Source organism: Ovis canadensis, chromosome 20 (assembly GCF_042477335.2).
Source record: "Ovis canadensis isolate MfBH-ARS-UI-01 breed Bighorn chromosome 20, ARS-UI_OviCan_v2, whole genome shotgun sequence".
In the NCBI taxonomy this organism is placed as follows: domain Eukaryota; kingdom Metazoa; phylum Chordata; class Mammalia; order Artiodactyla; family Bovidae; genus Ovis; species Ovis canadensis.
The window spans coordinates 47,463,861-47,489,379 of record NC_091264.1 but is presented as its reverse complement, the minus strand read 5'-3'; the positions used below and the strand labels follow the sequence as shown (position 1 = coordinate 47,489,379).

At 42.6% G+C, this 25,519-nt stretch overlaps 1 protein-coding gene across 1 annotated transcript in view; it reads right to left on the bottom strand.

Moving 5' to 3' along the window:
- KIAA0319 (KIAA0319 ortholog) overlaps positions 1 to 25,519 on the bottom strand; it is a 44,300-nt gene that overhangs the window by 3,280 nt on the left and 15,501 nt on the right. The window contains exons 8-19 of the mRNA XM_069563805.1: positions 25,229 to 25,361; positions 21,243 to 21,471; positions 18,005 to 18,128; positions 17,222 to 17,354; positions 15,722 to 15,870; positions 12,935 to 13,086; positions 10,602 to 10,740; positions 9,735 to 9,894; positions 6,907 to 7,049; positions 4,205 to 4,327; positions 2,921 to 3,011; positions 86 to 177 (exon numbers count right to left, since the gene is read on the bottom strand). Of these exons, the coding sequence (XP_069419906.1) occupies positions 86 to 177; positions 2,921 to 3,011; positions 4,205 to 4,327; positions 6,907 to 7,049; positions 9,735 to 9,894; positions 10,602 to 10,740; positions 12,935 to 13,086; positions 15,722 to 15,870; positions 17,222 to 17,354; positions 18,005 to 18,128; positions 21,243 to 21,471; positions 25,229 to 25,361 (1,668 nt within the window). The remainder of the gene's footprint in view (positions 1 to 85; positions 178 to 2,920; positions 3,012 to 4,204; positions 4,328 to 6,906; positions 7,050 to 9,734; positions 9,895 to 10,601; positions 10,741 to 12,934; positions 13,087 to 15,721; positions 15,871 to 17,221; positions 17,355 to 18,004; positions 18,129 to 21,242; positions 21,472 to 25,228; positions 25,362 to 25,519) is intronic.

The window sequence follows — 25,519 nt, the reverse complement described above, 5'->3', positions numbered from 1 at the left end:
TTATCAGCTGCATTCTCACAGAGTGACTCTCAGACGCCGGGATTAAACACTGGCAAGGCACTGGGAAACTGTCTTGGAGACTTACCATATTTGGGCCTCAGCTCCATTCTTTCCTGGTCATCCATGTTATCCAGGATGGTGTACTTTGTTTTCTTCCTTATCTTTGTCCTTTTTCGTCTGAAAAGGACAAAGAAAAAAGTCAACTCAGATTCTCAGAGAGGTAGGTGGGATCCAGGATTTAAAACACACGGAGGACACTAAAGGAAATGCTGTGCCTTTAGAATGCTATTTCATTTTATTAATTGGCATCTTTTATTAATGATATGTGGGGCTTCCCTGGTGGCTCAGACGGCAAAGAATCTGTCTGCAATGTGGGAGACCCAGGTTTGAGCCCTGAGTTGGAAAGATCCCCTGGACAAGAGACTAGTAACCCACTCCAGTATTCTTGCCTGGAGAATTCCATGGACAGAGGAGCCCGGAGGACAAGACTGAGTGTCTAGCACACAAACAATCTTCTTTATTAATGATGTGTGTCACAGCCAAATCTGGGTTTGGTGAGTCTGAGATACATCATGTACCTTTTTTTTTTTTTTAACTTTTTATTTGATATTTCTGTTATTTAGTCGCAAAGTCGTGTCCAACTCTTTTGTGACCCCATGGACTGTAGCTGGCCAGGCTTCTCTGTCCATGGATTTCTCCAGGCAAGAATACTGGAGTGGGTTGCCATTTCCTTCTCCAGGGGATCTTCCTGACCCAGGGATTAAGCCTGCATCTGCGTCTCCTGCAGTAGTAGGTGGATTCTTTACCACTGCCCCAACCAATTAACACTTTTGTGATAGTTTCAGGTGAATAGCGAAGGGACTCAGCCATACATACACATGGATCCATTCTCTCCTAAACTTCCATCCTATCGAGGCTGCCCTATAACACCGAGCAGAGTTCCATGTGCTGTCCAATAGGACCTTGCTGGTTATCCATTTTAAATATAGCAGTGTGTACCTGTCCATTCCAAAGTCCCTAACGATCTCTCCCCCCTCATCCTTCCCCCAAACAAACACAAGTCCGTTCTCTAAGTCTGTGAGTCTCTTCTTATTTGCGCCATGCATCCTGGAGAAACACATGTCGGAACAGCACTGCTGTTATCACCTGACTGCAGGCTCCTCCGTCCATGGTGGGCTGCAGTCCATGGGGTCGCTAAGAGTCGGACATGACTCAGCGACTTCACTTTCACGCGTTGGAGAAGGAAATGGAAACCCACTCCAGTGTTCTTGCCTGGAGAATCCCAGGGACAGAGGACCCTGGTAGGAGGCCGTCTATGGGGTCGCACAGAGTCGGACACGACTGGAGCGACTTAGCAGCAGCAGCAGCAGCAGGCTCTCACCCAAGCCTCAAACTGAGGTGCAGGGACCTTTCCAGCAACTCTGTGTGTTGGCCCAGCAAGCTTTTCTCCATGAGGAATTCCTTCCTCAGAAAAACCTGGATGAACAAGTTTCCCCCTGAACCTATACTACCCTGGGATGTTGAAACATGCAAGAAGGATAAGATGACATAACTAGAAATCAGAAAAAAAAAAAGCAACAGAAATTATAGTAAATTCTCCCAAAGGAATAAGCAATAACTCAGTCCTTCATTTTTTCACAACACATCAAGACACCCAGGCTGATCCTATGGACCTCACCCTATGCTTAAGAGGATAATTTAAAAATACACATCAACACTATGGTTTAAGATTTGTAGAGAACAAACAAAGGCAACATTCTGAGAACTTGATGATTAAGAGCATGGGCTTCCAACTCTGGGTTTACTAGCTGGGTGACTGTGAGGCCATTTATTGTCATCTCTTTGACTGCAAGCTCCCACCTGTAAAATGGGAATAAGAACAGTTCCTTTCTCATATGATTGATGGGAAAACTCAATAAGATAACACAGAGAAAGCACTTAGAAGCATTCATTATAATGGCAAGTACTTAATAAATGCTCAGTCACTCTTGTCATAATCATCATCTACTTGATACAAATGTCACAAAGCTGTAGAATTTTGAAAGCCAAGCACAGCAGGGTGACCTTCATCCCAGATGGTTCTGGGAAAAGGTAATGCGATAGAAGATGCTAAGTACCTCTACCTATGCACTGGTTCACTGGTTCTACCTTTGGAAAAGTAATCACAAATAAAACTACAAAAATTGATAAGTGATCTCTGAAAAATAACTATTATTATGGTATAACATTATGTTTTGTTTATCCAATCTTCTTCGGAGAGCATTCATAGAGTTCCATGTAGGAAAGTGGATGTAATGCTGCCTTCTAAGGACTTGAGTAATCATTATTCTTATGAATGTCCTCACAGAGGGTTGGGCATGGGGTTCTGGAAGGTTCAGACCATAAGGTAAGTCTGGGGCTCCTCAGCAGTCAGCTTCATGGAAAAAAAAAAAAAGAAGGAAAAACCTAAAGCAAAACTTCTCTTTGGTGATGGTCCCACCTAAAGTTTTGCATTTAGGAAAAAGAATTCAGGTAGATCTGTTGCTTCACAGATGAAAACTAATGAAAACCTCCCGTTTGGATCAGTATATTCTAGAACTCCTTTCTCTAATGAGAGTGGATTAGTGTTCTAGTGACATGAGACTGGTAGAAAAGAGGATTAGATTTGATACAGAAGCATTGAATCTTCTAGAAAATATGACAGCTTCGATGAAAAAAAAAAGTTGCCTCTAGTATTATTCCATTTAACTAGTAGGCATATAAGCCCTTGTGGGGGAGAACGTATTATCATGTGGTTTTAAAGTCGAGTCTCTCTTCATAAAAAGAGGGATTGTCAAAAGTTGAGCAGTTTCACAAACCCAAGCAACAGCCTTTAAACCTACCACATCACCTTTAATGCTGCATCTTTATTTTCAAAGAAATAAATAAGCATGCCAGGTACCTCTTAGAGCAGCAGATGCAAAGCCATGTTAAAGCCCCTGTTAGCACAATGAGAGCGAGAGCCAGTACTGTCACATAGAACACGCTCCACTCTGAAAAAGAGGAAAACCAGAGCGGACATGTTACATACCCTTTGCAAAACAGCTTTATTTCAATAACTCTCAATGAATATTTCTGAATCCTTACAAGCAAAGGCCATCTGTGGTGTTGTGACCACCTCACCAGGCTGGCTGCAGGGGCTGGTAAAATACTAACAAATCAAGACCAACTTAAAACCATCCTACATTTGTCTAACTGGTTCAGAAGAAACTGAAAAAAATAAACCCATCAATTAAGAAGGCTTCTTAAACAGCCAAGTAAGGCACACCAAAACATTCATTCCAGAAATACAGAACCTCAAAACTGGTTCTGGTCTGGTTTCAATAAAGCAAATAAGGTGTTTATTTGCATGGCTGCCTGGGACAGGAAGATACTTATCATAGAGCCCGACAGTCATTCAGAAACTATTTCCTCTTCACTTCACTTCTTCCACATCCTTACAAAAATCCAGTGTAAAAAGCTTTGCAACCACCCAGGGAGAGAGAAACCAATGGAGCAAAGACACAAGGTTTAACTCCATTAAACGTTACAACACTAATTGGAATAATGATTCAAGGGCTGGTTATTTTCAAATTCTTAAGAAGTAGAAACAAGAACATAATTTGGCAGGGAGCTTGTCCTAATTTTTCTGCCAATTATGTCCATCTGCATCCCCAAGAAGACAAAATGACTCTTAAAGGCAGACTGGCATTAAAACACAGTTTCCTCCTTAGAAGAGACAGGCGGTGGCTCAGGCCGACGCTGGCTGAGATGGTGGCTCCAATGTTTGGAGCCTGCTTGAGCAGACAGTCTGGTGAGTGGGTCAGCTTTCTTGCTCATCTGATTCCAGCCAAGTCCACACCAGGGGCCACTTCTCCAGAAGGTCACACCCAGTTCAAGCCAAGGCAGGTACAGTCTGGACATAGGGTCCATGTAGCCCAAAGCGACCTTCTCAGCAATGATTGGCTACATCTGCTCTGCTGAGGTGGATTTCCTCAGCAGGAAGTTTTAAGGAAAAGTCTTAAACACATCCCCAAGGTGAATTGTGAGAATATCTTGACCCATCACCACATGAGCTGGTTCAATGGGCTTTGGGTGAGAAAAGGGATGAATTTACAGCTGTACAGTCAGGCAGGTCTTTCTGACAGGTCAGAATGATTTGTCTGAAGCTTCCTCACTCGGAGCCACCCACCATGCCAGGACTCACCACAGTTGCTTTCCCCATCCCGGATATAACGCTGGATCAGGTTCTCCATCCACAGCTGGGAGCAAATACAGCGCTTTGTGATGGGGTCACAGTGACCGTGGCCAGAACACTTCAGAAGGCATCCTGCAAGGAGGCGAGCGAGGCAGAGGTCATCATGGAGCAAAGGAGGCTCCCTGGCTTCAGCTGTGTCTTTTTCTTCCATAGACCCGGAAGAGAGGCACCTTGTTGAGTCAAGTGCCTCTTACTGTATGGACAGTGGTCCAGGGATGGTCTCTCATACTGACAATCTCATTGGGAAGTGAATGGCAGAAACATGTCAACACTTGCACCATGAAACAAAAGCCTTAAACATGTAGCGGAAATGCAGCACCCTCTGGCCCAAGAATGATAAATTCTAATGATTTATCCAGTGAAAATGATTGGGGATGTGCACAAACATTTATCTACATTGCGTATGTGTGTGCTCAGCTGCTCAGTCATGTCTGACTCTTTGTGACCCCATGGACTGTAGCCCACTAGGCTCCTCTGTCCATGGGGTCCTCCAAGCAAGAATACTAGAATGGGTTGCCATTTCCTTCTCCAGGGAATCTTCCTGACCCAGGGATTGAACTCAGGTCTCCTGTGTTACAGGCAGATTCTTTATCGTCTGAGCCACCAGGGAATACTCTCTTCGCGTTGGTTTCCAATTGCTGCTGTAACAAATGACTGCAAACTTGAAGGCTTAAAATCAACCTGACAGTCTGCGAGTACAGAATTAGTTGTATAAACTGTGGAACACATCCAGGATGGAGTACTATGTGACCACAAATATCTTACTGAGGGATAAATTCTAAAAGATTTGAGAAAATGATCATAATATGGTTTGAAGTTAAAAAAGCAGATTTAAAAATATGTATCAAATTATCCTGATTGCATTACATGTGTCTAAAGATGGGGAAACTAGAAGGAAAAACATCAAATTATTAACAAGAGTTATCTTTGAATGGTGGGAATTCTAGACTCTAGAATCTAGAGGATTATTCTAGGATTATTCTAGTTTTTTGTCTTCTTGTGTATTCCAAATTTCCTCCAATCAACAAGGATTACTTTTGTAGCAAGAAAAAAGTTCTTAAAAATTAACTTACTCCACATTATTAAAAAAGTCAACTGTGGTTAGAGCCACATCTGAGACAAATTAAATTTTACTATCCAAATATTATCACGGTCCCCAGTGTCTACTGAAATGATCCTTTTAACATAATAAGGTATTCATGTCCCTGGGAAGGTGGGGACAGAGACCTGGGATAAAGACTACATTTCTATCCACACACGTGAATGGATTTGGTACCAGGAAGAGGCAGCAAGCAAGCGGTTAGGAAAAGAGGTCCCACTGGAAGGCACTATAAGCTATCTTAAATTTCCAATGGGCTTCCCTGGTGACTCAGATTGTAAAGGATCAACCTGCAATGCAGGAGACCTGGGTTTGATCTCTGGGTTGGGAAGATGCCCTGGAGAAGGGAATGACTACCCATTCCAGTATTCTTGCCTGGAGAATCCCACGGACAGAGGAGCTTGGCGGGCTATAGTCCATGGGATTACAAAAAGTCAGACATGACTGCATGACTAACAATTTTACTTTTCCTGATGGCTCAGCAGTGAAGAATCCACCTGCAATGCAGGAGGCACCGGTTCAATCTCTGGGTCAGGAAGGTCACTGGGGAAAGAAATGTCAGCCTACTTCAGTATTCTAGCCTGGGAAATCCCACGGACAAGAGCCTGGAGGGCTACAGTCCATGGGGTCTCAAAGAGTTGGACATGACTTAGCAACTAAAGAATAACAAAATTCCCAATAATCTACATATTCACAATCTAAGCCACAATGTCCCAGGTCGGTCAATTTTCCAGCCATTAATACTTATCTGTCTTTAACAACATTCTGACTGTTTAAGTCCGAAATTTCCAACAATGACCAGTGCGTGAGACTATAGTTTTAGAAACGAACCATGACTTGTTTCTCTCCAGGTTCCCTCAAAGAGAAAGAACAGTTGACAAATGTGTGTTGGAGGAAACCGACTTAAGAAATAAATGCAAAACAAATCCCTGGATGCTAAAGTGAAGCTGTCCACACGTCTTCTTTCTGTGCCAGCAAAATGTAGCCCTGATTAGCAAATCTGATTCTTTTAGAATATTCCCATAGAAGTTGACATGGAGAAATTAATTAGAAAGATAATTAAATACTGAACTTGATTTCCACTTAATTTAAAAAAGACTATGAGACCTGGCTATAGTCCTGCCATATTGGAATCAAATCATATTTCACCTCCTCCAAGAAATCTTTTCCTTTAATCTGGGTAGTTACTTATGTTTCTGTGATATTACCATTGCATTTAATTGGATGGCATGTCTACTGCGTGGTGTTTAGTGTTAGTCACTCAATCGTGTCTGACTCTGGGACCCCATGGACTGTAGCCCATCAGGCTCCTCTGTCCATGGGATTCTCCAGTCAAGAACACTAGAGTGGGTAGTCATTCCCTTCTCCAGGGGGGTCTTCTCAACCCAGGGATTGAACACGGGTCTCCTGGATTCCAGGCATATTCTTTACCACTGAGCCACCTGGGAAGCCTTATGTCTAGTCCAGTGGAATCCAATTCTGAATATACAACGATTATATACTTACATTACTTGACCTCTGAAAATAAAGATATTTCTGATAGGGGGCATACCTGCTGTGTCAATCCTCAAGACTTTGAAAAGCAAGAAATCAGCCTTTTCCTTTGAGAGCCGCCTGTGTAGATTTCGGGCCACTTCGGCAGCTTTGAGGACCTTGAAAGGTGGCCCAGTCTGTACGTAAAACACAATCACGGTGCTGCAGAGGAGACAGAGAGGGGCCAGCCACATGGTTAGCCAGTGCCTGGCGTGACATATCCACTCCAGCCATGGGACCTGCTGAGAAGGCAGGCGGCCACAGCTCCGCGGCCTGGCAAGGACACAGGTGTATCCTGGGGGCCAAGGAGTTGATCGGCTTCTCTTCACAAATAAAGGCTCTTTGGTCCCAGAATTCAACTGATGAGGGGCAGATCCTCAGGTAAATGGAGCAATGTGTGACTGCATGCATGCTAAGTCACTCAGTCATATCTGACTCTACTGCCCCATGAACTGTAGCCAACCAGGCTCCTCTGTCCATGGGGATTCTCCTGGCAAGAATACTGGAGTGGGTTGCCATGCCCTCTTCCAGGGCATCTTCCTGACCCAGGGATCGAACCTGCATCTCTTACATCTCCTGCTTTGGCAGGCACCTGGGGGGGCCCCAGAGCAATGTGTACAAACAGGCACAACCACACACAACATGAGAACCTTCAGATGAATCTTCATTTTTACCTTTTCGCTGAGATATGATATACTTACGATAAAAGTCACTGTTCTAAAGTAAGTGTGTGTCTCAGTGTCCTTTAGCATATTCACAAAGTAGTGCATTTCCAGAACATTTCCATCATCACAGAAACTCCACACCCATCAGCAATCATTCCCAGGGCTCCAGCTTCTGCCAACTACTAATCTATTTTCAGTCTCTGTGGATTTGATTATTCTGGACTTTTGATATACACGCAATATGTATGAGACATTTTATGCCTGGCTTCTTCCACTTTGTATAATGTGTTCACAGTTCATCCAAGTTGTAGCATGTATATCCCCCTCCTTCGAAATGCCCACTATTATTCCATTGTATGAATAGATCACAGAAGGCAATGGCACCCCACTCCAGTACACTTGCCTGGAAAATCCCATGGACAGAGGAGCCTGGTAGGCTGTAGTCCATGGGGTCGGTAAGAGTCGGACATGACTGAGAGACTTTCCTTTCACTTTTCACTTTCATGCATTGGAGAAGGAAATGGCAACCCACTCCAGTGTTCTTGCCTTGAGAATCCCAGGGATGGGGGAGCCTGGTGGGCTTCCGTCTACAGGGTCGCACAGAGTCGGACACGACTGAAGCAACTTAGCAGCAGCATGAATAGATATCATTTATCCACTTATTGGACTGTAAATAAATCTGAGCACTGAAGAATTGATGCTTTTGAACTGTGGTGTTGGAGAAGACTCTTGAGAGTCCCTTGGACTGCAAGGAGATCCAACCAGTCCATTCTAAAGGAGATCAGTCCTGGGTGTTCTTTGGAAGGAATGATGCTAAAGCTGAAACTCCAGTACTTTGGCCACCTCATACGAAGAGTTGACTCACTGGAAAAGACCCTGATGCTGGGAGGGATTGAGGGCAGGAGAAGAAGGGGACGACAGAGGATGAGATGGCTGGATGGCATCATGGACTCGATGGATGCGAGTCTGAGTGAACTCCAGGAGTTGGTGATGGACAGGGAGGCCTGGCGTGCTGCGATTCATGGGGTCGCAAAGAGTCGGACATGACTGAGCGACTGAACTGAACTGAACTGATCCACTTATCAGTCGATGACATTTGGACTGTATCTACTTTCGGGCCATACGAATAACACCATTGTGAATGTCCATGTCCTGGATTTTGTATGGACATATGTGTATCATTTCTCGTGCGTATATATTTAGGAGTGGAATTACTGAATCATATGGTAATTCTATGTTTAGCATTTTGAAAAACTGTGAAAGTGTTTCCCTCAGTGGTTGCATCATTTCACATTCCTACTGGCAATATATGGGTGTTCCAATTTCTCCATATACTCGCCAACATTTGTTACAGTCTCTTCTGGATTAAAGCCATCCTTGTGGGTATGAAGTGGTATCTCCACGTGATTCTGATTTGCATTTCCCTACTAACTAATGATGCTCATTAGCCACTTGTATATCATCTTTGGAGAAATTTCTATTCAAATCTATATTACTCTCCAAATGTTGCCATAAAAATCATACCACAAATTAGGTATATAAAGGTTTTTTTAAAATTCAATTAAAATTATAAATCCTGTAAGAAATCAATGCAGAGGTTGAACCTTACAGACCCTCAGGAGAGGGTTGGTAGTTTAGCTACTAAGTCGTGTCCAACTCTGGGACCCCATGAACTGTAGCCTGCCAGGCTCCTCTGTCCATGGGATTCTCCAGGCAAGAATATTGGAGTGGGTTGCCATTTCCTTCTCCAGGGTATCTTCCCAACCCAGGAATCGAGCCTGGGTTTCCTGCATTGCAGGCAGATGATTTACCAACTGAGCTATGAGGAAAGTAGTAATCCAAGGTCCTCTCAGAGTGGGAGAAGTCTCAGCCCCATGAACATGAGGCAGGAATGGAATCTGGCTATGAGACATGCCCTGTGCATGCCCCAGACCATTTGCATGCCCTCTGTTGATACCAGAACTAAAACCCAGCTCCCTCTGATGGTCCCTAACTCCTTCAGTCAGAACATTCTCAATCAGCAAACATTTACTGAGCCTTGTGGGAAGGACCTCTAAATCATGCCCTTGCTGCTGCCCTTTGAGGAAAAAAAAAAAAGAATATGAATGGGATAAATGTGTATGCAAAGACACAGAACGAGAGGGGAGCTGAACACCATCAGGCTGGACTGTGCGGCTCACACCTGAGGTCTGAGTGGGCCTGAATCTTCTGAACCCTGATGTCTGAGTCCAGCACGTTCAGCAGTGCCGCCAGCTGCCTCACGAGGGTGTCCTTGTGCTGCTCCGTCAGCTGCCCAACGCCGACCTGCAGGATCAGCTCCACCAGGCCGCCTTTCTTTGGGTCTGGGGAAACGAGAAGACACAGGCTTTGTTTCCACTTCAAAACCCCAGGCTTGATAACAGGAGGCGCAAGGCCTACACAAGAGTCACAGGGCTTTAAGTGACCCCTGTGTTGGGTTCTACACTTGGGTTCTATGGCTTAGGTTAATTCTCCCAAAAACCACGGAAGCCACTGTCTGTGAGGACTTCTTCCCTGTTTTATATCAGCTCGCTGTCTACTAATTTTTCCCCAGATGATAGACAGGTGTGCTTAGTCAGTCCTGGGGCTCACTCAATGTTCTGGGACCTCACACACCTCCCCTGACACAGTAAGATAACTCAGTCCCTGAGGGCTGTGGGCCGAGCCTAGTTCATGCCAGGGCTCGGTGTGGCCACCTCACTGGAGCTGCCCTCCTGGCGCTCCCAGGAGTGAAGCCCTCATGTCCACCTCACGACGTCTTTTGTCTTTGAAAGACCTCTTTGTCTTCTGGTAGGAAAACCAAAGTGACCAAGAAGTCTTGCTGTCAGGCCCAGTTCTCCCTAAGAGTCCAGAGGCTGGTTCTGTTGGGGGGTAGATGACCACATGTAGAGAAAGCCACAGGTGGGCCTGGCCTCCCACACTGGGTTCCACTGCCACCTGCAAAGAGCCCCAAAGGCAGACCCCGCCCCCCCGCCCGACCCCGGCTCACAGGCCAGCCCTACAAACGCAGGCCCAGAAGCCCAGCGCACACCTGGCCGCACTTCCACTGTGGCGGTGTCCGTGTCTGAGGCCCCCTGACCATCAGCAACTCGCAGGCGGAAAGTGTAGACGCCCTCCACCAGGTTGGTGAGCTGCAGGGCCGAGCTGTGGTCAGAGCCATCGATGACATCCTGAGAAATAACACATTCACAGTCTGTACTCAGCTCCCAACCCAGGCCTCTGCAAACCCCAAACCTCAGTCTCTTGTCTTTGTCACACATGCATGATTCTAAGGGACAGGTTGAGGAGGAAGTGGGGAGGGGAGGGGAGGTTAGCGAAGGTCTGGGTAATCCTCGGTGTCTCTTCCACGGCTATTTTTATTTGTTTTTAAAATTTTTTTATATTTTGGTCACAGCTAACAGCATGTAGGATCTTAGTTCCCCAACTAGGGATCGAACTCATGTCCCCTGCATTGGAAGAAGAGAGTCTTAACCAATGGACCACCAGGAAAGTCCCTCTTTCACTTTTAAAGCACCAGGAGACACAAGACTCAGACAGGACTTTGTTACAGGACCTTCCCAAGGGCTCTGCTGCTGCTGCTGCTGCTAAGTCACTTCAGTCATGTCCGACTCTGTGAGACCCCAGAGATGGCAGCCCACCTGGCTCCCCTGTCCCTGGGATTCTCCAGGCAAGAACACTGGAGTGGGTTGCCATTTCCTTCTCCAAAGCATGAAAGTGAAAAGTGAAAGTGAAGTCACTCAGTTGTGCCCGACTCTTAGCAACCCCATGGACTGCAGCCCACCAGGCTCCTCCATCCATGGGATTTTCTAGGCAAGAGTACTGGAGTGGGGTGCCATTGCCTTCTCCTCCCAAGGGCTCTAGGTATGTCCAAATTCTACCCAGCAGAGGCAGAAACTCCTGAAATTAGGGCAGAGACCTGGAGTGTGAAGCACTCTTTCTGAAGAGTTTTCTGGGTCTTATTTTCAAAGACAGCTTCGCAGTGCATAGGATTCCTTGTGGTGTGTCCTGTTCACCTTCTCTGATGACCCACGAGCCTCTGTAGAGACAGCTCTGCTGAAAACGTTTGAGAAGAATCTCCTAGACCCCTGCCCTGAACTTGCTAGCAGAAGAGGGTGCAACCAACGGTAACAAGTGCTCTGATCAGGGAGCTATTATAACTACACTTAGAAGCCAATCCACCATCTGGCTGAACAGTATTCATTCCAGAGTTACTTTGGAAATTATAAAGCACTTTCAGTTCTTTCCCTGGGACCACTCCCTCAGTACATCTCCAAGAGTAAATTTTCATCTTTCAAGTCCTTAGCAACAGCAGGAATGAAGATGTACCTACATTTATAGCCAAAAAGGCAGGGTGCTCTAATGTGGAAAAATGCCTGCTAGGAACAAAAATCCTAAGCCTATCTGGTTGGTTAAAGATGACTTAATCAACTTTGGCCAAGTCACTTTCCATCTCTGCATCTGATTTTCTGTACTTATGCAATGGGAATGGCAATCCTGGGTTTAGTGACCTATCTGGTACAATGCGGAGGAAAAGGAAAGAATCCACATGGCTCAAAATAGGAACAATAGGAAAGCCGAGGAGCAGAATGAGCCCCATGAGAAGATTCCAGGCTACAGTTTCTGACTCTGTCAAAGTCTGGGTAGGGAAAAAGTCAGAAAGGACTTCAGATTTATTTAAATTGAATAGCAGCTTCCTGCACCCAGCTGTCAGAGGAAACCTAGAATCATAAACATCTTAGGGAGGCATGGAAAGGGAGATGAGATGATAACAGAGACACAGAAATGGAGTTAACTGCGTCCCCTCAACGGCTGATGTCCTAACCCTCCAATGTGACTCTATTTGAGATAAGGTCTATTATGAGGTAATTAAGGTTAAATGAGTCATAATGAGGAGTCGGGGAAGACAGAGGATGAGATGGTTGGATGGCATCACTGACTCGATGGACATGAGTTTGAGCAAGCTCCAGGAGTTGGTGATGGACAGGGAAGCCTGGTGTGCTGCAGTCCACGGGGTTGCGAAGAGTCGGACACGACTGAGCGGCTGAACTGAACTGAGGTCATAAAGGTGGGGTCCTGATCCCATAGGATTAGCGTCCTTGTAAGAAGAGATGCCCAAGAGCCCTCTCTCTCCCCTACTTCCTCACCCTTTCCAGCCCCGCTCCCATGTGAAGACACAGCAAGAAGGCAGTTGGAACCAACCATCTACCACCTTGATCTTGGATCTTCCAGTCTCCAAAACTGGGAGAATATAAATATCTGTTGTTGAAGCTCCCCCGCCTGTGGTATTTTGCTATACGCAGCCCTAGCAAACTAACATAGACGTAATGATTAGTGGTCCAGGGGCAATTCTCTTCAAGTACTCACTCCAGCTGCTGGACTCTGGCCGTCCCGGATCCACAGATAGGACACAATTCCTTGGTCATCAGTAGACCTTGAACCATCCAAAGTAATGGAGTTATTGGGAAGCACAAGAACATGTCTGCCACCAGCCTGGGCTCTGGGAGGACTATTATTTTCTAAGTCAAATATAGCAGAAATGAAAGCAAAGAAATTGATTTAAAATACTTGTGATAAATGTGTCATAAAATATCCATGACTATTCCATCTTGCAGATAAGTAGATTTAAAATATCCAGAAAGCATCATCTCTTACCCTAAATACCCATAAGATAAACTAAAGACTTTCTTTAACATCCCTTTGCACTCAGCTACTTATAATTTGGCAGCCAATATGTTGGACAGTTTTCTATTATCATTACAGTTTTCCCCTTTTTGAAAAGAGAAACCATGATTTTATTTATATTTGGGATCTGGAAAATGAAAATATTTTGGTTTAAAATATGCTCTGGATCATTCTGTACTGGTCCACGCTATCTGGCCACAAATATTTATGTTTCTAGTCATGCCAAATTTTGATTGTGTTAAATACAATAAAGAACTCGAGTCAGAAATAATTAGACCTCATTGTTCTGACTGGGTATCAAATATAAGGAACAATGTAAGAGCCATTTCTGATATAAGGAAGATGCTGTGAGGCAGATGGGGTTGTTTAGATGGGATTCTGGGATTCAATAAATCAGTCAATAGAAAATGGGTGAGGATAGTCATATATTGACCCAAAGGAGTAATTCACATCCCACTGGTCACTGGCCACTTTCTTCCTAAAAAAGAGGCCAGAGACTGGAATAGAGCCAATTGGTGCTCTTTTTAGTTTGCCATTTTGTCCACTCCACTTCTCCACAAGCATTATCTTTTTAAAAATCCAAATCTTTCAGGTAAAAATGGCATGATGCTAGGGTTTGCCTCAAAATGCTTTGACCAGAATCAAAGAAAATGTGATAGATGAAATAAGAAGGGGAAAATGTTGCTAACTGTTGAAGCTGGGTAATGGCTGCATAATGGTCCATTAGGGCTATTCTCTCTACTCTTATATGTGGTTGAAAACTTACACAATAAAACATTAGGAAAAAAACTCAAATTGCTGTCACCGTGCTGAGAAAATTGCTTCAGCCTCTCCCAAATGTGCGATTAAGTCCCAACTCTTCAGCACAACATGATGTATACAGTCTTTTTTGGCTGAGCCTGAGGCTCGGCCACCCTCCCCAGGGTTCTGACCCTCTTGCTGATCCCTAATATCCAACTGGATTTTCCCATCCAGCCACGCTCTTTTACATTTCTGAGCTTCAATACATCATAATCATTCATTCATTCACTCATTTACTGAAGGAGCCAACATTTATGATTTGCTGTGAGTCTAGCACTGCCAATCCCAAAGAATGCTCAAACTACCGCACAATTGCACTCATCTCACACGCTAGGAAAGTAATGCTCAAAATTCTCCAAGCCAGGCTTCAGCAATACGTGAACCGTGACCTTCCAGATGTTCAAGCTGGTTTTAGAAAAGGCAGAGGAACCAGAGATCAAATTGCCAACATCCACTGGATCATTGAAAAAGCAAGGGAGTTCCAGAAAAACATCTATTTCTGCTTTATGGACTATGCCAAAGCCTTTGACTGTGGGGATCACAATAAACTAAGGAAAATTCGGAAAGAGATGGAATACCAGACCACCTGACCTGCCTCCTGAGAAATTTGTATGCAGGTCAGGAAGCAACAATTAGAACTGGACATGGAACAACAGACTGGTTCCAAATAGGAAAAGGAGTACGTCAAGGCTGTATACTGTCACCCTGCTTATTTAACTTCTATGCAGAGTACACCATGAGAAACGCTGGGCTGGAAGAAGCACAAACTGGAATCAAGATTGCCAGGAGAAATATCAATAACCTCAGATATGCAGATGATACCATCCTTATGGCAGAAAGTGAAAAGGAACTAAAAAAGCCTCTTGATGAAAGTGAAAGTGGAGAGTGAAAAAGTTGGCTTAAAATTCAACATCCAAAAAACGAAGATCATGGCATCTGGTCCCATCACTTCCTGACAAATAGATGGGGAAAATAATAGAAAAATGACAGACTTTATTTTTGGGGGCTCCAAAATCACTACAGATGGTGATTGCAGCCATGAAATTAAAAGATGCTTACTCCTTGGAAGGAAAGTTATGACCAACCTAGATAACATATTGAAAAGCAGAGACATTACTTTGCCAACTAAGGTCCGTCTAGTCAAGGCTATGGTTTTTCCAGTGGACATGTATGGATGTGAGAGTTGGACTGTGAAGAAAGCTGAGTGCCGAAGAATTGATGCTTTTGAACTGTGGTGTTGGAGAAGACTCTTGAGAGTCCCTTGGACTGCAAGGAGATCCACCCAGTCCATTCTGAAGGAGATCAACCCTGGGTGTTCATTGGAAGGAATGATGCTAAAGCTGAAACTCCAGTACTTTGGCCACCTCATGTGAAGAGTTGACTCACTGGAAAAGACTCTGATGCTGGGAGGGATTAGGGGCAGGAGAAGAAGGGGACGACAGAGGATGAGATGGCTGGATGGCATCACCAACTCGATGGACATAAGTTTGAGTGAACTCCGGGAGTTGGTGACGGACAGGGAGGCCTGGCGTGCTGTGATTCATGGGGTCTCCAAGAGTCAGATACGACTGAGCGACTGAACTGAACTGAGGGGTCTGGGAGACTGAGAAGTAGAAGGCGCCCAGTCCCTTCCACCGGCGGATCCACCCGCCCTCTGCCCTGACTCACCCTTCTTCACGGCCACGGTGAGGGTGGTCGTGCTGCTCAATCCCTGCTGGTCTTTCACTGTTAAACGGAAGTGGTAGGTACCCACCTGAAGACCGCTTACTGTGGCTATAGCTTTGTCGAAGTTTTCCATCTCCACTGCGCTGGGGCCTCTGTGAAACACGACAGTCATTAACAATGGGCTTAGGGTATGAAAGTCTGAGGATGCCAGGCATGTTGTTTGTTATAAACTTTTTTTTTTTTAATGACAATAATATACACCATCTAGAGAATTCTAAGATAACTTTTTACTCATTTAGATTCTCGAGTTCTGTGTAAGAGGCACAAGCTAAATCCTATTTCAGAAAAAAGCTGCTGGATTCCTGGGGAGAGGATTTGGAGGTTCTTGTTTTGTTTTTTGTTTTTGTTTTTTTTAATTGAGCTGTCAGTGAAATGATCTGTTTTTAGAAGATGGAGCCTTAGAAACCACTCCTACTTCTTTCGTTCTTTTTTATGTTGGCTGTACTGTGTGGCACACAGGATCTTAGTTAGTTCCCTGAGCAGGGATCAAACCTGCATCCCCTGCAGAAGTGCACAGTCTCAACCAGTGTATGGCCAGGGAATTCCCTCTGCTATTTCTTCTTTAAATAAAATCTGCTAAAATCGTCAGCTATCTTTCAGGAGAATATGGAAGAGGTGGTGATCAAGCCAGGTAACTGATTTAAGAGGAATTACAGCAGAGTTGTGAAGACTGCGCTCTATAGTCAGGAAGGTGAAGTCGCTCAGTCGTGTCCAACTCTTTGCGACCCCATGGACTGCAACCTACTAGGCTTCTCCGTCCATGGGATTCTCCAGGCAAGAATACTGGAGTGGATTGCCATTTCCTTCTCCAAGGGATCTTCCCGACCCAGGGATCGAACCCAGGTCTCCCGCATTGGAAGCAGACGCTTTAACCTCTGAGCCACCAGGGAAGACCCAGGTTAACTCCGGGATCTTGCTCTGTCTGGACAACTGTAAGCCCTGTGATCTCACTTATCTCTGCAAGCCCCAGTTGCTTTACCTTTAAAATGGGAATAGTAGTATTTACCTCTTAAGAACTACTCTAGCATTCCACAAGATTAAGCATGTAAAGTACAAAAAAAATGTCTGAGGATACAGGAATCCCCTTGAACTCCGCACTTCTGCTGTAGTCACTGCAGGTGGTTTGAGAGTGTGTAGGTGCGGGGGACTCTCATGAGGAACCCCCACCCAGGTTCCCCTGCACCTCCTCTGTCATGAAGCTCACCTCACCCCAAGACTGCCCTGTCCACCTGCCCTCCACTGTCAAGAAATGCCCATCTTGTCCATCTACACCTGATGGAGAATTTAAACGATGGTGCCCCTCCTCTTCTAGAAACTAGCTGAAATCCTGACACCTCAACAATCTCAAGTTGATTGCTTAATCTGGATCCTCCAGAGAATGGGTAGTATTAGCACTGAGCCAGGGTGTGAGCCCAGCACTCAGTGATGAGATGGGCGGGCTACCTGACACGCTCCCAGCGGTAGAAGACAATGCCGTGGTCATCGCTGCTCCTGCTCCCATCCAGGGTGGTGCTTTCCACTGGGAGGATCAGCTCCTTATCTGGGCCGGCCACAGCCACTGGAGGCCTGTTGTTTTCTAGAATTATAGAAATGGTGTGAAGAAGTAACATCTCTTTGCATGAAGTCTGCCATCCTCTGATTTCTTGATTTAAGCAAATTACTCATATTCGCATCAGGTGGCTACTAGAGTGTGCCCTGTCCTTTGGGAATCCTGGGGGGATACATGCAGTCTCTTAGCTGACCCAGGAATTAAATATTCCAAGCTTAGACTGGGATGACAGATAGCAAGAAATACTCTTCTGTAATATGTACATCTCTGGTTTCTTGAAGAGACCTCAAAAGTCATGGAGTGGAATTCTAGTCAATTGCCAAAGTCTGGCCACAAGCCTTCTGCGTATCAAGCCACACATAACTACCAGCCTCTTCAAGAATGCCCTTGAGTTTTGGGGCAGACTGGGGCATGGCATCAGAGCCCACAGTGACTCTGCAGATGGCTCTCATTTATCCCTTGTGCTGTAGTTTACGGACACCGTCAGGACACAATTCAGAACCACAAAAGAAAACTGGCTTTATATTAAGATTTAGCTCCTGCAGCCCCAATTTCTTGACAGTTCAAAGACTTACTTAAGAGAATTTCCACCAAATTTGACTGGTCTGAAGCCCAGAAGCCCAGATGTCATTTCTGATTTAATCTCTGGGGCTAAATTCCTTTCCTATTTCACCTACCAGGCTGGACAGTCACGGTGACCACAGCCGTGGACTGTTGCTTCGAAGAGTCTGTCACCATCAGCTGAAACGTATAATCTCCTTCCTCCATTGCAGACAAATGAAGGTATGGTGTCTTTACTCCCTAAGTCACAGCAAATACAGAAATGAAAAAAAAATAATAATATTAAAGAAGCACAAGTAATCAGCATGACAGAATGAAAAACTAGTGATTTTACTAAATGTGGAGAGCCTGCTTTTAAAAAATATATACATGTCCCAGGAAAATGGGATCTAAAGTCCACAGTATATCCTCAGACACTGTTTAAAGAATATAAATTAATATAGTCTTTTTGGAAGTCAATATGGCAGCATCCATTCAAATGTTAAAAGTACACACTCTTCAACCCAGCCTTTCTACTGAGTATCTACCCTAAAGAAAAGCCCACATGTGTAATAATGGAGACTCGCCCATGGATGCTAACATATTGCCTATAGAAAAAAAAAGAAAAGGGAACAACCCAGACGATCAGCAAAAGAGAAACAGCCAAGCCAACCATGATACACTATGGGATGCTAGCTGCAAAGAAAGACGTTTAAAAGAATGAAGTAGATGTTCACATTAAAAAGTGGAAAGATATCAAAGATATAATATGAATCAAAGAAAACTGTGCAACAATGGCTACAGTGTGGGAGATACTAATATATGTACTTTACACACATACAAACACAGAGAAAAGATTCTGGACACATACAGGTTAAACTCATCACAGTAATTATCTCATATAAAGGGACTTGGTTGAGGTCAAGGCGTGTTTCCGCTTTATCAGAATTTGAGGGTTTTTTAACCACAGGAAATCAATCATGATCAAAAATAATTTTTTGTTATTTTCCCCCATATATTATCATCTCTTGAATTTTTCTTTTTGTGCATGTATTCTTTCTTTTTAATTTTTTTTTGATGTACAGTTGATTTACAATGTTTCAGGTGTCTAGCAAAGTGAATCAGTTACACATACACATATTCTTTTTCAGATTCTTCTCCATTATAGTGTATTACAAGATATTGATTAGAGTTCAACACCTGCACTATACAGTGGGTCCTTGATGCAAAATAACTCTTTTAAATGCTAGGACAACAATACTTTTCAATAAGGCTTTTTTTTTTTCAGTTGAGTATACAGTAGTTTACCCTTGGACTATATCTGCCAGGCTTCTCTGTCCATGGAATTCTCCCAGCAAGAATACTGGGTGGGTTGCCTTGCTCTCTCCAGGGGATCTTCCTGACCCAGGGATTGAAGCTGGGTCTCCTACATTGCAGGCAGATTCTTTACCATCTGAGCCACCAGGGAAGCCCAATACAGTAGGTCCTTGATGTAAAATACATTTTTTAAATGTTGAGACAACAAAACTTTTCAATAAGGCATTTTTTTTTTCAGTTTGAGTATACAGTAGTTCAACCTTGTTGCCTCCAGGTTAATACCCCTTTGGTTATTTTTGCTCCTTTGTTGGAAATATTCCCAGTTGTTGCCTGTGCTTAAAGTTTATGGCATCCTGGAAAGGATTTTTAAATTTAAGTCCTATCACAATGTATTTACTTTCACAGATCCTATGATTATCTATAAATTTCTGTTCATGTTTTTCTTTTAGTTTTAAAGGAAAAAAATTTTTTTAATAATAGAAAATCAAGTATGTTATCACAAGGGGAGTTATTTGAAATACATTCTTTTAAGACTTTGAAAACAGGCTTTCCCCTACTTTGACTCAATAGAGCAAAGTATTTCTTTTTCTGGAAAGCTCTTAGAGAAAGTATAATTTCCAGTACATGACTCAAAATTAACATGGTTACAGGAACGCTATGCACACAGTTAAAAGGAAGCTTGCAGCAAATGGGAACTGAGCAGACAAATTTACTGAGAATTTTTAGTCTAAGTATAAAGGAGTCTGGTTTAAGAGCTTGTCTTTGTGATTGTCCCAGTTCATAAAAAGCATTACTCCTTTCGACACCTTAATCAGTCAACCACAAGTCAGCAGCATCCCTACTGTGGCTAATCTGAGAGTGTTTACAGCAAGTGGGCAGGTGCACAGAGCAACGAGCTTAGCCCTGCAGTCCGGCACAAGTGACTTCCTGTGGATCCAGGTCCCATAGACATGGATGCACTGCCCCATTAGCTCTGGGCACATCATTCTCAGGAATTAAGGGAAAGAAAATTTGAAATATTTTTTAACTGAAAAAATGCAAAATAGTCCATCTTCTTGTTTGTATCCAAACTCCTCTAAATCTGAATTCTTAACCCAACAGCTGCAAACAGCATTTGCCACAACTCTCAGGTAGAGATGAACACTACATCACGTGCTCTCTAAGGGTATCCAGAGGACTCACAGCTCTTTCAAGTTCCATGCATCCAATCGGTCATTTTTAATTCATCATAATCACAAAGCTCTTCCCAGAAAGACCAAAAAGTAAAGTAGGTCAGTCTTCATGGACTGTCTGACTTCATCACAAACACTAACAAGAAATTTGTCTTGGACTGGTGAGATGGTGTTTGAAGGAGAAAAGGAAGGGAGCAATGTAAGGTACTATCTTTTTTTTCCATTAAACTCTTAAATAACAACATAACTTCAAAGGTACCAAGCTGGTTAGCAGCAATAAGTAAGCAGCTCACATACACGCATACAAATATAGCAACATTTCAAGGTTATTATAGACAGATACATTAGAGATTGGAACCAATCAAAAGGTAAATACAAAGAGATCTCAACAAGAGACCGCTGAATCTAGAGACGATAACATGCAATTTATAAAATGAGGAGGAATAAAATACACAGGAAATTTCTGATAATGAGGTTTAGACTAGATTACTTCTAATGTTTATCCTAATACGTACTAAAATAATATTTCTGTAGCAAATGTTGGGTCAGCCTTTTCCCAAATGAACCTCAAGGTCAAGTTTTCAACATTCAAGGTCGACATTTCAACTAGGACCTGCTTAGTTGCTATTCTGGGCTTACATAGAGTGAGTGAGGGAAAGCAACATAAATTTAGAAGATTTGTGAGTTTAGCTACTTTCCTGATGGTTATAATAGGCAACTTTATAAAACATGTTTTCCGAATTTAGCTTTCCCCTTGTACCAATATTTTAGATGGATGGATGGATGATGGACAAAAAGACAGACAGAAAGAAAAAGAGATAGTCTGAGAGACAGATGAACAGACAGCTAGAGAAATAGAAGTCTGAAGGCAGGATGGAGAACGCACCTGCATAGCCACCTCTTGGTTCTCACTCCCAGGCACCAGGGACCACTCATAGAGGACAATCTGGTGATCATCACTGCTCTGGTTTCCATTCAAAGTGATGGAGTTTTGGGGCAAAGTTATAGTCTGATTTGGTCCCGCATTGGCAACTGGTGGGTAGTCCACAGCGCTGCTGACTATTAGGGCTGCCGTTGTGGAGTTAGTGGCTCCATCTGAGTCTGTAACAGTCAACCTAGTGAAAGGACAGGCGGCTATTATACTGTATGAATATGCCAAATCTTAAGGCAAGTGGTCAACTGAGTCTGCCTATGTATATTTCTCAGAACAGCTCAGAGCAGAAACTTGAGGATGAAGCTGAGGAAAGAAGAGACCTGAGGATATATTTTTTGCTGTTGATTTATTTTTAGCTAGCAATACAGTCACATGATAGGGTTTTCTTTTATGTGGATTTCTCATGATTCTTCTAGATGCTGGATGAAGAAAACAACCCTGGCCAACACAGACACCTCTCTCTATTACCTGAGATTCAGAATATATCAGTTTAAGACCTGCTCTCAGGCCTGAACATGTAGAGGCAGAAAATCACTCACAAATTTCAGATACAAAGCCTTTTAATTTTTTCATTCTTTCCTAGAGGACTAAGTATTAAGTGTTTTCAGGACACTCCTTGCAAAGCCATTTTAGAATTGCTGCTAAGTCACTTCAGTCATGTCTGACCCTGTGCGACCCTGTACACGGCAGCCCACCAGGCTCCGTTGTCCCTGGGATTCTCCAGGCAAGAACACTGGACTGGGTTGCCATTTCCTTCTCCAATGCATGAGAGTAAAAAGTGAAAGTGAAGTTGCTCAGTCGTGTCTTGACTTTTAGTGACCCCATGGACTGCAGCCTAGGCTCCTCCATCCATGGGATTTTCCAGGCAAGAGTACTGGAGTGGGGTGCCATTGCCTTCTCCAATTTTAGAATTAAGCACTTTCAGATACAAATGATACTCAACCTACACAAACAGAGAAAGAGCTGCACTGACCTCCTGTAGTAAACTCACTGGTGATGTGGCAACTGGATCAGTGAGATAAGGCCACTGTATCTTTCTGCAATAAAGATGTTAATTCAGGGTAGCAGTGCATGTTTAACAGGTATAAACAGGACTATGAGAATGAAGCTCTGGAAAGAATACAGGACATATTTGTAGGTAAGGTACTTACAGGGGGCCCAGGTATTCTGGGCCTCTAAGGAGATCAGCCCTGGGATTTCTTTGGAAGGAATGATGCTAAAGCTGACACTCCAATACTTTGGCCACCTCATGCGCAGAGTTGACTCATTGGAAAATACTCTGATGCTGGGAGGGATTGGGGGCAGGAGGAGAAGGGGACGACAGAGGATGAGATGGCTGGATGGCATCACTGACTCGATGGACATGAGTCTGAGTGAACTCCGGGAGTTGGTGATGGACAGGGAGGCCTGGCGTGCTGCGATTCATGGGGTCGCAAAGAGTCGGACACAACTGAGTGACTGAACTGAACTGAACTGAGCCCATATATTCCATACAACCAAGATCCAAACTCCAGTTCTCACTCTGACCAGAAACCAAACACCTAAGATCCTTCCTCCACAACCAAGTTTAGTCAGGATACATTCTGAGTCCTTAAATAAATGACTCGAAAATGACCCAAGATTCTACTCTAAGAAGTCATTAGTAGAAGAAAAAGAACAAAGTAAATCTGAAGTAAATAGAAGTAAATAAATAGTAAAGATAAGAACAGAAAAGAACAAATTAGAAAACAAGCAACTAGATTAAAGCAGTTCAAGTTAGGTTCTATGAGAAGATAAATAAAATTAACAAACCACTTAATTAATCGAGAGAAAAAGAGAACATAAATCACCAATACTGGAAATGAAAAAGGGGTCATCATCACAGATCCTACAGACTTGAAAGGATAATATGAAGATATTATGAGCAACTTGATTCCAAAAAGCATGATGATTTAGTAGGAATCCACAAAGTTGTTGAAAAACACAATTTACTAAAAACTGACACAGGTGAGAAACAGATAAACATCATTATTAATCAACTATATTCCAATATAAAACTTAAAAAAAGAAAAAGTAAAAAACAGAAAATCTAAATAGCCTTACATCTATTAAAGAAATCAAATTTATTATCAAAACTTTCCCAAGAAGAAAATTCCAGGCCCAGATGATCTTACTGGTTAATTCCATCAAACATTCAAGAAAAAAAAATGCCACCAGTTATTCATAAATAATTCAGAAAATAAAGGAGATGACCTTGTTTTATTTGGCCAGTATAATCCTCACACCAAACCTTAACAAAGACAAATGCAGAGGGAGAGAAAGACATAAAAAAGCATAAACCAAATCTTTCATGAGGACATTTATATTTATTTTTATAAATATTTTATAAATATTTGTAAAAATATTATCAACTTAAGCCCATGCTATATAAAAAGAATATCATGATAAAATAGGGCTTACTCCATGAATGTAAGGTTGACTTAACATTCAAAAATCTCACACAGTACATAAAACTAACTCAAAATAGATCACAGATTTAATATAAAACCCAGAAATACAAAAACTTAAAGAAAGAAACCAGGATCTTTGCAATTTGGGGAATAAACAACACCTACCTAGATAGAACCCCAAAAGCATGAAACAGAAAAAAACTGATAGATTAGACAATCAAAATTTAAAACTTTTGCCCTTTAAAAGCTACCATTAAGAGAACAAAATTTCATATACTGGGAGGAAATATCAATAACACATATATAACATAAAGAACTTATTTCAGAATGTATAAAAATTTTACAACTAAATAAGACAAACAATGTAATTTTTAAAATAGGAAAAAGATCTGAATGGAGCTTCACAAATGAAGTTATACAAATGGCCAAGAAACATCTACAATATGCTTAATATCATTAGTTATCAGGAAAATGCAAATTAAAACCATAATGAGATATCACCATCCATCAAAGTAGATAAAATTTAAAAGAATGATTACATCAAGTGTTGGTAAGGATGTGGAGGTTGAAAACTTCATATACTATGAGTGGGAATGTAAAATAATATACTCACTTTGGGAAAGAGCTTGGAAATTGCTTAAAATGTTGAACAAACTCAACACAGGACCTAATTCTTCCATTGGTGGGTATTTACCCCAGAAAAATGAAAATATATGTCCACAAAAGACTTGTATGCAAATGTTCATGGCAGCTTTATTTATAATAGTTCAAAGCTAAAAAATCCCAGAGTCCATACTAGATGAAAGGATAAGCAAACTGTGGCATATCCATACATTGGAATAGTACTCAGCAATTAAATAGAACATGCTATCAATAGAGACAACAGCATGGATGAATATCAAAATCATTCGCTGAGTGAAAGAAACCAAACAAAAAGGAGCACATATTGTACAATTCCACTTATATGAAATTCTAGAAAGTCTGGGATAATTTAAAGTGGCAGAGAGCAAGCCAGTGGTTGCCCAGAAACAGGGACGGAGGGAGGAAGGGATCACCAAGGGGCATGAGAAAACTCTGGGGATGATGGAAATGTTTATTATCTTGATTCTGACAATGATGCAACAGGTATATACATATGTCAAAACTCATCAAATTTTATATCTTAAATATGTGCAGTTTATTATACTTTAGCTATACCTTAAAAGTTATAAAAAGATAAATAGATAAATCACATAACTCTGCCTCACACTGACTCAGAAGATAGAAACTTTCTTTCATGTTTCTCAACACAGCAAAATAGGTGCCATCCCATACTGTTACTGACAACCAAATCCAGAGCTTTCCCATACACAGACACTTGTAGTTTATATTACTGATCAGAGTACAAAGTGGTTGCCAACCAAAACCCCCGACAAAACCAAATCTGCCCTGTCTCTTGATGAAAATGAAACGATGCATCAATTTAAGGAAAGAGTCAAATGATCAGTGCTGGAAACTGAGCCCACTTGCCTGAAAGTATAGTTCCCAGGAACAAGGTTAGACAGATGTAAGACCGCGGAATCAGCTGAGGTCTTCTCTTCTCGGGAGGGCCCATTAACTTCTTCCCAGTGATAACTCACGATTTTAGTATCATCTGTACTTTCTAGAAAGATTGAAAAATACATGAAAACTAGAATTAAATACAAGGATATTAAAACATCAATTTCATGATTAATATCATTGGGTGTTTAAATTTGTATTTATTTGAAATTATTTAATTGCAAAGATTTCAATGGCCATATAATATGTGTTAAAAGGAAG